Raw genomic sequence first — 14,811 nt, forward strand, 5'->3', positions numbered from 1 at the left:
AGTATTGCTTTGTTTTAGTTTCCCTTGAGAAAGTGGGTGATCAGTCGCTGTCTTGAATCACTGTGTTTCGTGTAGGTGCACCAATGCTGTTCAGGAGGACATTGCAGGATTTTAATCAAGTGACGTTGAAGGATCAGTAAAATATTTCCAAGTCAGGACAGTGAATGGGTTGGAGTGAAACTTACAGGGGGTCGTGTTCCCATATTTGCTGGCCTAATCTTTAAAGATGGCAGCAGTCATGGACAGTGCTGTCTTAAGAAGTCATGGTGAATTTCTACAGTGCATCTTGTAGATGATAAACATTGGTGCTACAGATCATGATAGGGTAGTGACTGAACATTTGTAGATGTGGTGCCATTCAAAAAGGCTGCTTTGTCCTGGAACGTGTCAAGATTCTTGAGTATTATTGCAGTTTCACTTATTCAGGCAAATGGTGAATATCGCATCACTCTCCTAACTGGTATCTTTTAGATGGTGGATGGGCTTTGGTTATTGCAGGATTCATTGTCTCTAATCTATCTTGTCATCATTGTATTTGTATGGCTTGTCCAGTTAAGTTCTGATCAGTGGTAACCTCCAGGATGTTGAGAGTGGAAATTCATCCATTGAATATCCAAGGGCATGGTTAGATTCTGTCTTATTGGAGATGGTCATTACCAGGCACTTAGTGGCATAAATTTTATTTGCCACTTGTCAACGTAAATCTGGACATTGGTCAGACCTTGCAGCATTTGAACATAGACCGTTAAGTACTTGAGAAGTCGTGAATGATGCCAAATGTTGTACAATCATCTGCGAACATGCCTATTTCTGGACTTATAATGGAGGGATGGCCATTGATGAAGCAACTGAAGATGGTTGACCCAAGGACATTACCGTGAGGAACTCTTGTAGAGAAGTCCCGGAACTAAGATGACTGCCTTCCAGCAACCACAGCCTTCTTCCTTTGCATCAGGTATGACTCCAACCAGCGGAAAATTGTCTCTGATTCCCGTTGGCACCAATTTTGCTCAGGCTTTCTGATGCCACACTCAGTTAAATGTGGCCTTATTGCCTAGGGCAGACATTCACCTCATCTCTGGAATTCACCTCTTTTGTCCATGTTTGAATTAAGAGTGTGATGAGGTCAGAAGCTGAGTAGCCCAGTTGAAACCCAAAAAGAGCAGGTTATTGCTGAGCAAGTTCTATTTGATAGTGTTCAAGAGTTGATGAATGGGGCAGTGATTAGCCAGTTTGGATTTGTCTTTTTTGTGCAGAGGGCATATCTGGGCAGTTTTCAATGCTGTTATTTGATGCCAGTGTTGTAGTTGTACTGGAACAGATTGTGTTGGGGCCCAACTAGACTTGGAGCACACGTCTTCACCACAGTGAAATCTACAGTAGAATACAGTGGAATGTTTGAATTTCTTGATGGCATTAACTTTATAAGGAATTTAATTTATTTTCAGAGCTGCAGTAAAAACTTGTGATATTTAACTATCGGCAGTCTTGATGCGTTTTTAAAAATCAGCTTCTTTAAATCTTGGAATTAAGTTAATTATACATTTTTCTGGATGCAGATCCAGAACAATCTTTTAATATGCATTTGTGCCACATCCTTTACAAAGCTCAGACAAAGTTTTTTTTTGTAAGAAGCAATCATCAAAATAAGAGAGAATATTGTTGGTGTTTTTCCTTGAGGCAATCCCTTGCTAATTATTTGCAAGCTATGTATTCACTTCCCTAAAGCCTTCTCCTGTGCTTTCTGTAACAGAATGGCTTTGAACTACACTACTACTAAGAGATTGACAGTATCACCAGCACCATTAAACGGAGGCCTGGTTCACACAGCAAGGTGACTGAGTAGCTTGTGTGAAGTTTGTGGCTTTATATAGATCCTTACATTTTTCATTCTGTGCATGAAATCAAGTGGGCACCATTCCTTTCACCAAATGAGACTTCACAGTTTTTTTTTTAAAAGATTCTCTGAATTATATACAAAAACAGAAGTTGCTGAAAAACTCAGCAAGTCTGGCAGGATCTGTGAAAAAAAATTAAAGTTAATGTTTCGGGTCTGGTGACCCTTCCTCGGAATGAAATTGATTGTTGTACTCACATTTTGTATAAAGTTGATAGTGTAATGTATGCCATATTTTGTTACCCCTCAGTAATTTGAGAGAGGTAAAGGTCAGAAAATGTTAAAAGGGTTGTAAGGCTCCCAAATTCTAAAGTAGAACTGAAGCCCAACTATTTGCACAGAATTTGGTGGTACGCTGTTTCAGGCTGTGCAGTTAGCTGATGAAAGGTCCTGCACAATCTGCATGTGCTGACCATCTTTTTAATTACAAGAATATCTTTTGAACCATGAAACTGTCTTCATGTTTTTGAAATTCTATTTTACCCAAGCTTGTTGTTTTTTTTTTAGAATTAAAATAAATTATAGACTAGGTAACACATTAATTCAGAACTAGAATATCAATATTTTGAGAATTGTAGTCGTATTTTTATATTATATCCATAATTTCTATCTCCATTCTTATTGTCATTAAAATGTTAGGCATGCCCTGGAACAGAATTTTCATTTTCCCACACATTGCATTTTTTTCTGCTTAGTTATTTTGTGTAAAATAGAACTTTTGATGTTCTTGATTTTGTTAGAAATTTATTACATTTTCTTTTCGAGGCCTAATTTCAATACTGTTTATTCTGTTCTGAAAAGTAGACTCTATGCCATCAGTACAGCAGTGCAACTTGTGCAAAATATGCTACTGTAAAATATGTTAACTGAGACATAGAAACTTTAGACCTTTACTGTATCATAGATTAATGTTGCTTTCCTATCAATCGCTACTGGAGAAGAATTTGATTGCATTATCTGTGACAAATTTTATGCTAAAATATTGAACCGTCTTTGCTTGCAATATATACCTTGACTTTTTAAAAATTTATTTAATTCGCATGATCTTTCATTCTTATGTAGAAATTATACTGTCCCAGATACTGAAAGCTATCCTTTCAACTGTCTCTCATCCTCTTTCCTTCTATCCCTGTTGCTAACATAGAAAAACTCTTCATGCTGACTAAAAGAACGTAACGGTATGTGTCACTCATATTAAATCAAAATGTAGACATTATCTGATCCATGACATGTTTTGTTTTTAACTCATTTAAAGTATAAGCTCTCAGGAGATAAGATATTTTCACACTCTGCATTTATGCTCAAGTATGTGAAGTAGTAAGCCTGTAAAACCACATCAATCATTGATATTGCCAAGCTTGAGCTACAGAAAACTTTTGCAGTAATAATGTATACATGACACCTGTTTTAATAGTAAAAAGTGCATTATTAGCCGACTAATAATGGAAGATTGGATCACTTATCTAGTCAGAAAAGCACAGGAATTCCACTTAATTTCCAAAGTGAGTTGTACACTCTCATATTCCTTTTCATATTGTAAGAATGGCCCCTTACCCTCACAAATGACCAAAAAAAAAGCTTGATTCATTCCTGTGGCAGAATTTACACAGGAGAGATTCAAAATCGACCACAGTTCTGCTCAATAACTTTGAGCAGACTGATTGTGCAGGTTGTCCACAAAGCTTGCATTTGATTTCAGAGATGTGGCAATAACAAGACTGAACACTGTCTTGTCCTGGTTTGGATTCAGTCTGCATTAAAACGCAGCCTTTTCAGAAGTTCAACCTACGGTGATTTAACGTTTTTGACTCTCATTTTCTGCTTGCATCAAGTTCACAAATGGTTTCTTGAAACAAATTTGTTTAGAGTCATAGAGATGTACAGCATGGAAACAGACCCTTCGGTCCAACCTGTCCATGCCAACCAGATATCCCAACCCGATCTAGTCCCACCTGCCAGCACCCGGCCCATATCTCTCCAAACCCTTCCTATTCATATACCCATCCAAATGCCTCTTAAATGTTGCAATTGTACCAGCCTCCACCACTGCCTCCGGCAGCTCATTCCATACACATACCACCCTCTGCGTGAAAAAGTTGCCCCTTGGGTCTCTTTTATATCTTTCCCTTCTCACCCTAAACCTATGCCCTCTAGTTCTGGACTCCCCCAATCCCAGGGAAAAGACTTTGTCTCTTTATCCTATCCATGCCCCTCATAATTTTGTAAACTTCTATAAGGTCACCCCTCAGCCTCCGATGCTCCAGGGAAAGCAACCCCAGCCTGTTCAGCCTCTCCCCATAGCTCAAATCCTCCAACCCTGACAACATCCTTGTAAATCTTTTCCAAACCCTTTAGTTACTATTGATTACAGTCATGTAATCAATAGTATGTATGGTTTAAAAAACAACTTTGGAAATTGCATCTTTTGTAAAACCAAGTTAATGTAAAGTATAAAGAGTAAGAAATATTGCTTTTGTTTCAGAAAGAATTAACTTCCACTCTTGAAATTGAAAGTTAGAAGTTACTTTTGAAAAAGACCAGAGTCTGAAGCGAATTATAGTACATGTTGATTTATTATGTTTGGATTCTTTGTGGAGCATTACATCCTTGGTTAACAAAGTAATTAACGGTCTTTCTACGACTTGAGTTCAACTGCCTCAACATGTTGTTTTTAGTTCTGCTACACGAGTAGCAACTCTAGTTGATCGAAGCGTGCCAACTTAGTGACAGAAAAAGCTGCTAGAGTCAAATTTGCCACAACGTAATTTTTGCAGTAGTTAATCAACAAATTGTACGTTTGTTACAAATCAAACAGTTCCTCAATTTTGTGTTGATAGTATCTTGATGGTGAAAGGATGAGAGAGATGAGGATCAGGAATGAAAGTCTGGAAGAAAACCAATGGATATTCACAATGATAACAACATGAAGCCAGGGAAAGGATAAACAATTATTTTTAAATTGAATTATTCACCCACTTTGATTATAATGCAGCCTTGATCCAAATAGTCAGTTTATCTTCATTACATTCATTGACAAACTCCAAGTGAGGAGCCAAGTGTGCACAACCAAATTTGTCAGAAGCGAGTAAAGGACACAAATGGAAATAAATGATTGATCCTCTCATGGAGTTTCCAAAGTCTACTTTGTATGTGGAAGGAAACCAAAGTATTCCACATGTGAGGTCAAAAGAATAAGCTGAAGAAAGTGCAATGATTCTTGATTTCAACACATTGGTTGTAGTCCATTTGTAATAAAATATTGAAACATCTGGCTTCGGGCTATAAGCATAGTAGTGGGACATTGTGCGTGGCATCAGAGGAAATAGGGGAAGCACAACATGAATACTTTTTTGTCAGTATCCACAGTAGAAAAAAACAATGAGGTTGACGAGAATGCGGAGGTACAGGCTACTAGGCTAGACTGGATTGAGATGCATAAGGAGGAGGTGTTAGCATTTCTGGAAAATGTAAAAATACATAAGTCCTCTGGGCCAGATGGGATTTATCCTAAGATTCTCTGAGAAGCCAGGGAGGAGATTGCCAAGCCTTTGGCTTTGATCTTTATGTCATCATTGTCTATAGGAATAGTGCCAGAAGAGTGGAGGATAGCAAATGTTCCCTTGTTCAAGAAGGGGAGTGGAGACAACCCTGGAAATTATAGACCTTTACTTCAGTTGTGGGTAAAGTGTTGGAAAGGGTTATAAGAGATAGGATTGATATTCATCTTGATAGCAATCAGTTGATTCAGGATAGTCAACATGGTTTTGAGAAGGATAGATCATGCCTCATAAACCTTATAGAGTTCGTTAAGAAGGTGACCAAACAGGTGGGTGAGGGTAAAGTGGTTGATGTGTTGTATATGGATTTCAGTAAGGCGTTTGATAAGTTTCCCCACGGTGGGCTATTGCACAAAATGTGGAGGCATGCGATTGAGTTTGATTTAGTGGTTTGGATCAGACAATGGCAAGCTGAAAGAAGACAAAGGGTGGTGGTTGATGGAAAATACTCAACCTGGTGTTCAGTTACTAGTGGCATACCGCAAACATACCACTGTTGTTTGTCATTTATATCAATGACCTGGATGAGGGCATAGAAGGATGGGTTAGTAAATTTGCAGATGACACAAAGGTCGGTAGAGTTGTGGACAGTGACGAAGAGTGTTGTAGGTTACAGAGAGACATAGATAAGCTGCAGGGCTGAGAGGTAGCAGTGAAGTTTGATGCAGAAAAGTGAGTGATTCACTTTGGAAGGAGTAACAGGAACTAGGCTAATGGTAAGATTCTTGGTAGTGTAGATGAGCAGACAGATCTCGGTGTCCAGGTACATAGATCCCTGAAAGTTGCCACCCAGGTTGACAAGGTTGTTAAGAAGGCATATGGTGTGTTAGCTTTCATTGGTAGAGGGATTGAGTCTCGGAACTGAGAGATCATGCTGTACAAAACTCTGGTGTGGCCATATTTAGAGTATTGCATACAGTTCTGGTCACTGCATTATATGAAGGTTGTGGAAGCTTTGCAAAGGGTTTAGAGGAGATTTACTACGATGTTGCCTGGTATGGAGGGAAGATCTGATGAAAAAAAGATTGAAGGACTTGAGGCTGTTTTCGTTAGAGAGACGAAGGTTGAGAGGCAACTTAATTGTGACATTTAAGATCATCAGAGGGTTAGATAGATAGAGGATTAGAGGGACAGTGAGAGCCTTTTTCCTTGGATTATAATAGCTAGCACGAGGGGACAAACTTTAAATTGAAGGGTAATCAATATCGAGCAGATGTCAGAGGAAGTTTCTTTACTCAGAGTAGTAGGGGCATGGAACGCACTGCCTGCAACAATAGTAGACTCACCAACTTTAAGGGCATTTAAATGGTCATTGGATAGACATATGGACAAGAATGGAATAGTGCAGGTTCGAGGGGCTTCAGATTGGTTCCACAGGTCGGTGCAACATCATGGGCCAAAGATGTGCAACATCAAGGGCCAAAGGACCTGTTCCGTTCTGTAATGTTCTATGTTCTACTTAGTGTCTAGACGCAGAGCTTGTTCTCTGAAAATGATCTTTCTGAAATTAACTCTATTTTAAGAATGCAGAACATACTTCATTCAGTTCTAGCACAACTATAGTCAGGTTATAGTTTGGATGAAAATTATCTGATGGCCATGCTTATTTTGTGATTGTTTGTTCATGCCTTTCATTTAAAAGTATTTTAAAAACTGTTTGTTTCTGTGTTTGAGATGGAACATGAACATACATTAATGTGGGGGAAGGTCTTTTTGTTCAATATTTGCAGAAGACTCATGATTGTATAAATTACCCAAAAATGCAATCCCTTTCTCTTCCCTTCTTGCTAGAGGCTTTTAAAACTGAAGTTTGCTGGTCTCTTAAGTGTAGCTAAATGATTTGTTTAATCTTCTTGTCAATGTCTTTTCAATTTGTAGAACTCTTATTTGAAGAGTTTTGGCACATCACTTCACCATCAAAAACAAAGTCCATTGTCATTTTATTACTAATTACTTATGTGTTTCTTTGATAATTATTCACAATTACATTATTTGTAGAATGCCCAGCCTATTCAAATGCTTCTGAAACAAATTTTATGTATGGGGCTAGACCACGCTAATCCAAAAATGCCATGTAACAGGGACATTGTCATTGTCTGTACATTTTACCCTCAATTAAGAGATGTTAGATAAAAGTCTTATTTAAGAGCCTTTAGCTGTCATTAAGGGAATTTCATGAATTGATTTAGGTCCATAACCTGGAGGCTATGAAAACACAAGTAAATGAATGTTACAAGATTATTCTTTCAGGCAGTGAGTTTTAGACTCCCACAACCCTCTGGGTGAAATAATTTCTGTTCAACTCTCCTCTAAGCCTTCTGCCTCTTAATTTAAGGTAATAGCGTTGGTTGTTCAGTCCTCTACTTATGGAAAAGGTACCATCCTATCTACCGGTTTATGCCCCTCATCATCTTACACAGTTCCATTGAGTCACCCTTCAACCGTTGCTGCTCCAAAGAAACAATCCTAGCCTATCTAAACTTTCCACATAGCTCAGACCCTGCAGCCCAGGCAGCATCCTAGCAAAGTCCTCCATCCTAGCAAAGTCCTCTGCACCCAGCTAAAATAGTCACAGCCTTCCTACAATGTGGTGCCCAGAACTGCATGCAGTACTCTAGTCATGGGCTAACCACATCAGAGCTTTATACATTTCAGCATAACCTTGCCCTTGTACTCTTTGAGTTTTCCCATGTGCCATCCTAGTAATCTTATTGGTCTGGCCTGCTGCCTTCATTGATCTGTGGACATGAATGTCTTTCTGATCTTCAGAACTTCCCAGGGTCCTACTATTTCCAGTTAAATCCCTTGCCCCATTAGCCCTCCCCAGGTGCATTACCTGTAAGAGTCTAGATTCTTATAAACTACTGGCCTATGCCTCTCAATTCTTATTAGACTTGAATTATCTTTACAGATCCCTAATTTGCTCTTGCCCACTTACATTATTTGTAGAATGCCCAGCCTATTCAAATGCTTCTGAAACAAATTTTATGTATGGGGCTAGACCACGCTAATCCAAAAATGCCATGTAACAGGGACATTGTCATTGTCTGTACATTTTACCCTCAATTAAGAGATGTTAGATAAAAGTCTTATTTAAGAGCCTTTAGCTGTCATTAAGGGAATTTCATGAATTGATTTAGGTCCATAACCTGGAGGCTATGAAAACACAAGTAAATGAATGTTACAAGATTATTCTTTCAGGCAGTGAGTTTTAGACTCCCACAACCCTCTGGGTGAAATAATTTCTGTTCAACTCTCCTCTAAGCCTTCTGCCTCTTAATTTAAGGTAATAGCGTTGGTTGTTCAGTCCTCTACTTATGGAAAAGGTACCATCCTATCTACCGGTTTATGCCCCTCATCATCTTACACAGTTCCATTGAGTCACCCTTCAACCGTTGCTGCTCCAAAGAAACAATCCTAGCCTATCTAAACTTTCCACATAGCTCAGACCCTGCAGCCCAGGCAGCATCCTAGCAAAGTCCTCCATCCTAGCAAAGTCCTCTGCACCCAGCTAAAATAGTCACAGCCTTCCTACAATGTGGTGCCCAGAACTGCATGCAGTACTCTAGTCATGGGCTAACCACATCAGAGCTTTATACATTTCAGCATAACCTTGCCCTTGTACTCTTTGAGTTTTCCCATGTGCCATCCTAGTAATCTTATTGGTCTGGCCTGCTGCCTTCATTGATCTGTGGACATGAATGTCTTTCTGATCTTCAGAACTTCCCAGGGTCCTACTATTTCCAGTTAAATCCCTTGCCCCATTAGCCCTCCCCAGGTGCATTACCTGTAAGAGTCTAGATTCTTATAAACTACTGGCCTATGCCTCTCAATTCTTATTAGACTTGAATTATCTTTACAGATCCCTAATTTGCTCTTGCCCACTTACATTATTTGTAGAATGCCCAGCCTATTCAAATGCTTCTGAAACAAATTTTATGTATGGGGCTAGACCACGCTAATCCAAAAATGCCATGTAACAGGGACATTGTCATTGTCTGTACATTTTACCCTCAATTAAGAGATGTTAGATAAAAGTCTTATTTAAGAGCCTTTAGCTGTCATTAAGGGAATTTCATGAATTGATTTAGGTCCATAACCTGGAGGCTATGAAAACACAAGTAAATGAATGTTACAAGATTTTTGTGCCTTTTGTCCAGCACTTTTAGGTGGGAAACCTGACTGACCCTTTGCTCCTCCAGTTCAAGTTCTAGAACATATATGCGGATAAAATCTAAGGCTTGCCTGGTTTGAATGCTTTACTGTTATAAAACTGGAATATCCACATAAAAGAATTATGATGTACAATTGCATAGGTTGAGTTTTCTGTGGAACATTTTCACCATTCACACTACTGTTTCAATGTCTTATCAAGAGTACTGTGTCCTTGCCAGTGCAATCTGATGACTTGTCTAATGAAAGTGACTTTGTAATTGGCTCAATTCTAATTCTATTGAAATTTCAATTATATCATATTTGCAGATTAGCTTTGATTTTGGCTTTTGAAGTGAGACAAAATTAACTTTCTTAAAGACCTTTGCAGATTGTCTTCTCTGTTTTACTTCAGTTGTTTTTCTAACTTAATCATGATCCTTTGTTGACAACTTTATCTGTTCCTTTGCCCTGAAAAATTAAATAGGTATTGATTTGGCACTGAAGAGGAAGCAAGACATATTACAGAAAACTGATCCCTTTCATACTCTACTGTTCTGAAGCAAACTAAGTTTAATATATTTGAGAATTTGCTTCACACTTCTTATTTCTAATCCCCCAGAGCAGTTTATCTGCTACTGTAAAAAGTTTTGATTTTCTATCTTGTAGACTGAAGAAAGACCACCTGTGTCACCATGTGCCTCTATTACCCAATCATCAGTCAACATAGGTAAGAGACAGCCAAATGTAAAAAAATTATATTGTAACATGCTCCATCTATGTAATTTGTTTGTGAAACTGTATTTCTCTAGTTGATGACATGAAATATTTATTTAACCTTGTTTAGTTATCATGGAATGAAATAATGTTTTTTGTATTCATGGTAAATCTTAATTCTAGGATCAGATTCCATTGATATGATTACATTTTGCAGTTAGTTTGCAAAAATATGTCATAGGGTGGCTTTTAAAATGTGCAGTGGATCTGATGTGGCTCATGTTTATAAAGCACTAAACTCTTCCCCCCCCGCCCCCCCCCCCCCCAACTAATGTAGTCACAAACCTCAACATTTGGAAATCCCACAACACCTCGTTGAACTCTTTCAAATAGAAAGTAGAAATAGCACTGTACTGATGGAAGTTTACAAATAGATTTTTCCAATGGTTTCCTGAAGAAAAGTGTATATGACAAATGGATTTCCATTCTTAATCTGTGATTAATTAACTTTTTTGAATTTGGGCTCAAATTAGTATACGATAAATTTGTCTCTATGTCATCTGGCTTAAAGAAAAGCCAGATCAGTCCTGACCTTAGTAATATCCCGTGTTTCTTGCAAATCATTTAAGGGTCACATACTCTTGTTATCAAGTTAAAACTTCTTTTGTTGAAAAGCCTGTTTTGAATCATCAATGGAAATTAATGTATGGACGTCTGTACATATGGAGTAGCACACCAGAATTCACTACCTTCTGGACAGAAGGAGAGGAAAGCATTGTACTAACTACTCTTGGAATAGATCCGAAGTAGCTGCAAGTTCTACAAACTTGGCTCTGTTTAACCTATTTCACAAAACAGTCCCCTGTTATTTTCCCAACTCTCATCACTACTTAAAACAATAACACGGGAAAATGTTTCACACAGAAATTGAAAGGAGCAAATGCACAACATTTGGAGGAAAAAAATTTAACATTTTGGATGCTGTAAGAAACCATGTTAGCAGTGAAATAAAAAAAATCTTTTCACTATTAAAACCTTATCATCATTTTGAAACCCTTCTGCACCAAGTCATTTACCAATATCTTAATATTGCACTATAATTGCATTGTTAATTTGATTTTTGCCCATTTTAATATTTGTTTTCTCATTTCTATCTCTGTTTCTTGCTTCTACTACTTGTTGATTAACTCCTTCCGAAAACTGGCCATCAAATTCTGCTCATTTTTACATTCTTGCCTCTGGCTACAGTCCAGTCTGTTCCTCCTTATCCTGGTTCTTCTCCCCACTCTTACAAACAGCCCACACATACTCAGCGACTTGAGAACTTCCTATTGAGAGCGACCACAAGAGATGAGATAATAAAAGGTAGGTTGGACATGAAAGTAGAATATTCCATTATCCAAATATGTCAGTAGAACCAGGGTTTATCAATAACGATTTGTCTCTATGTAGCTGTATAATATTTTGAAATATACTACCTTATGAAGAAGATAGGCATTGACAAAAAATGATGCTGAAAACAAATTTTGCTTCTTTTTGTGCCACCTTAATTTTACAATGTTAACAAAATGCTATGATTGAAACAGATAGTATATAAATAGTTACTATGGCTGTCACAGGGGTTTTCATTATTTATAGTTCCAAATGTTTATCTTAAGTTAAGAAACAGGTACTAAATGTTTATTCATGTTTTAAAATGTCTTTCTCTTACATGAATATATAGAAACCATTGGCAGCATGCCTTGAGTTGTGTAAGCCTCAAATTCTGAAATTTCCTTCATAAATCTTTCCACTTCCTCCTTTTCCTTTCATTCCTTCGATAAATCAATTTCCTGTACGAAGCTTTGAGTTATGCTGCTCGTATCACTTTCATGACCTCAGTATCCAATATTCTTAAAATGTCTCTGAAGTGTCTGGTCATCTTTTTCTATGTTAAAGACACTATAGAAATGAAAGCAAGTTAGATAAAGATGTCAACCTGACAATCTTGATGTCTTGGTACAGTTTTATGAATCAATCAGACTAAGAATATAAGCATCTGATCCCCAGGTTATGCTAATCTCAGCCAATTTCCATGAAGGCAACAATAAATAGTACATCAGATATAGGTGTACCAGATTGGGGAAGAGAAATAGTCTCATAATCTATTTCTGATCATTAATTATTTGATAATCCCTGGTGAAAATGAAAATGGATGTATGTCAGAATTTAAAAAGTGTTAGACAGATGACCCACCTGCAACCTGTCCGCTGTGCTGCTCATTCGTGCTAATGATTCCTTGAACAATGTACAAGGAATCTGACAAAGTGAACTGTGCCACTTTGAACAGTTCAGAAAGACAACATTGAAGAAAAGAAGTAGAAGCCACATTGTACATTTATTCTCATTACTCATGACACAACTTTCTTTTCTGATTGAATCTAAATTTCTTGTTTTGTCATGAATGAACTGGTCTCAACTGATGTATTGGGAAAGTATCTTAATAGCAGATATTATTCAATTCCACTATAAGTTTGTAACAAAAAGTGCAATAATGATGCTAACATATGACAGGAATGTTCCTTTTCTTATGCAAAATATGTCTTCTGTATCTTTAGATGTGAATTCTTCCACCTCCTCTCTTCCTCCTAACCAGGACTCTGAGGACACTTTGGTATTGCAGAACCAGAAGCAATGTGATGAACAGAGAGTCCTACAGCAGCTACGGAAGGTGATCTAGTTGTTCATTTGTTCATCAAAACAGAAATTTTGTTGTATAGTCCGAGAGTAAAAGAAAATCTTGAAGAATGTATTAAACGTACGATTTGTAGAATGTGAAGTTACTAACTTGCTGCATCTTTACTTTGTGGCAACATCTTGAATTTACCTTATTCTACTAATCAGTGTACAGGTTGATCTGCTATAATGCACGTTTGGTTTATGCAAATTAGCTGTAATGCGATTGATGAATTGGGGACATTGTTTCTAAAGCATGAACTTTTAAAGTGTATGTTGATTATAATGCGATTCTGGCTCTATTAGTTTAAATTTTCTTATAACACAGGATTGCATGAGAATGGAACTATCGCGTTAGAGAGTAGAACTGACTGTACAGAATCATTACTGTGCAGAAGAAGGCAATTCTGGCCAGTGTCTATAACAGCTTTCCGAATTAGCAACTTATCTCGTAACATTTCCCAACCTCTTCCCTGTACTTTTTTACATTCTTCATTTTCAGAAAACAACCTAATTACCTTTTTTAATGCCTGAATTGAACTTGCCTCCACTGCACTCTCGAGCAGTGCATTCCAGTCTTTAACTACACATTATGTGAAAACCTTTTGCCTGATGTTATATTTTACTTCCCTTGCTAATTACTTAAAATCTGTGCATTCTCACTGTCATTCTTTTCACACGTGAGAACAGTTTCTCCTATCTACTCTGTCCATACACTTGAGAATTTGAGTACCTCTATCAAATTTCCCAGCATTTTTCAAGAAAAACAGTCTCAACTTTACCAGTCTACTTAGCAAACTAAAGCCCCTCATCCCTGGAATCATTCTCATGAATAATTTCTATATGCTCTAAATGTCTTCACATCTTTCCAAAGGTATGACATGCAGGACTGAATTCAGACATCCAGCTGAGGTTGAATTAATGTCTTATGAGTTCAGCGCACTCTTGCTTTGTACTAAAGCTGAGGCCCTGTATCCTTTCCCAACTTGTCCTGCCACCTTCAGTGACTTATTCACACATAACACCGAGTTCCCTTGGCTCCTACACCATCTTTATATTGCACCCTTTATTTTACATTATGGTTCAATTACTTAGAGTGTGGAAACAGGCCCTTCGGCCCAACAAGTCCACACCGACCTGCCGAAGCGCAACCCATCCAGACCCATTACCCCCTTCACCTAACAAGGTGGGGGGGAGGGGAAATGAGGAAACTGGAGAAGTCTGAGTTCATCCCTTGTGGTTGGAGGGTTCCTAGGCGGAAGATGAGGCGCTTTTCCTCCAGCCGTCGTGTTGCTATGGTCTGGCGATGGAGGAGTCCCAGGACCTGCATGTCCTTGGTGGAGTGGGAGGGGTGAGTTGAAATGTTGAGCCACGGGGTGGTTGGGTTGGTTGGTCAGAGTGTCCTAGAGGTGTTCTCTGAAACGTTCCGCAAGTAGGTGGCCTTGTCCGGCACTACTCTGTAGTCGAAAGAAGACAGAAAAATTATAGCCAGTACCCCCTCAAATTCCATTCCCACTGTGCTCAGTCTCTTCGGATGCATCTTATCTGGTCCTTGAATTTTATACACTTTTAAGCTAAGGTAATCTGTCCAACATCACCTCATCAATTTTAAGTCTTCCAAGTGTCTCTTTTTTTTCACCATGAACTTCACACCATCTTCTTCCTTGGTAAAGGCAGATGCACATTACTCATTTAATCCCTCAACAATGTCATTATAATTCTTCTCATATTTGAGATTAACCTGTTTATATTGTTCACTTACGGAATTACATC

At 38.1% G+C, this 14,811-nt stretch overlaps 1 protein-coding gene across 1 annotated transcript in view; it reads left to right on the forward strand.

The window, feature by feature from the left end:
• The window catches only part of lrch3 (leucine-rich repeats and calponin homology (CH) domain containing 3), a 205,428-nt gene that overhangs the window by 175,118 nt on the left and 15,499 nt on the right, over window positions 1–14,811 (forward strand). Inside the window, exons 15-17 of the mRNA XM_060834713.1 lie at window positions 10,276–10,336; window positions 11,572–11,688; window positions 12,921–13,033. Of these exons, the coding sequence (XP_060690696.1) occupies window positions 10,276–10,336; window positions 11,572–11,688; window positions 12,921–13,033 (291 nt within the window). The remainder of the gene's footprint in view (window positions 1–10,275; window positions 10,337–11,571; window positions 11,689–12,920; window positions 13,034–14,811) is intronic.

Source organism: Hemiscyllium ocellatum, chromosome 13 (assembly GCF_020745735.1).
Source record: "Hemiscyllium ocellatum isolate sHemOce1 chromosome 13, sHemOce1.pat.X.cur, whole genome shotgun sequence".
Classification (NCBI taxonomy): domain Eukaryota; kingdom Metazoa; phylum Chordata; class Chondrichthyes; order Orectolobiformes; family Hemiscylliidae; genus Hemiscyllium; species Hemiscyllium ocellatum.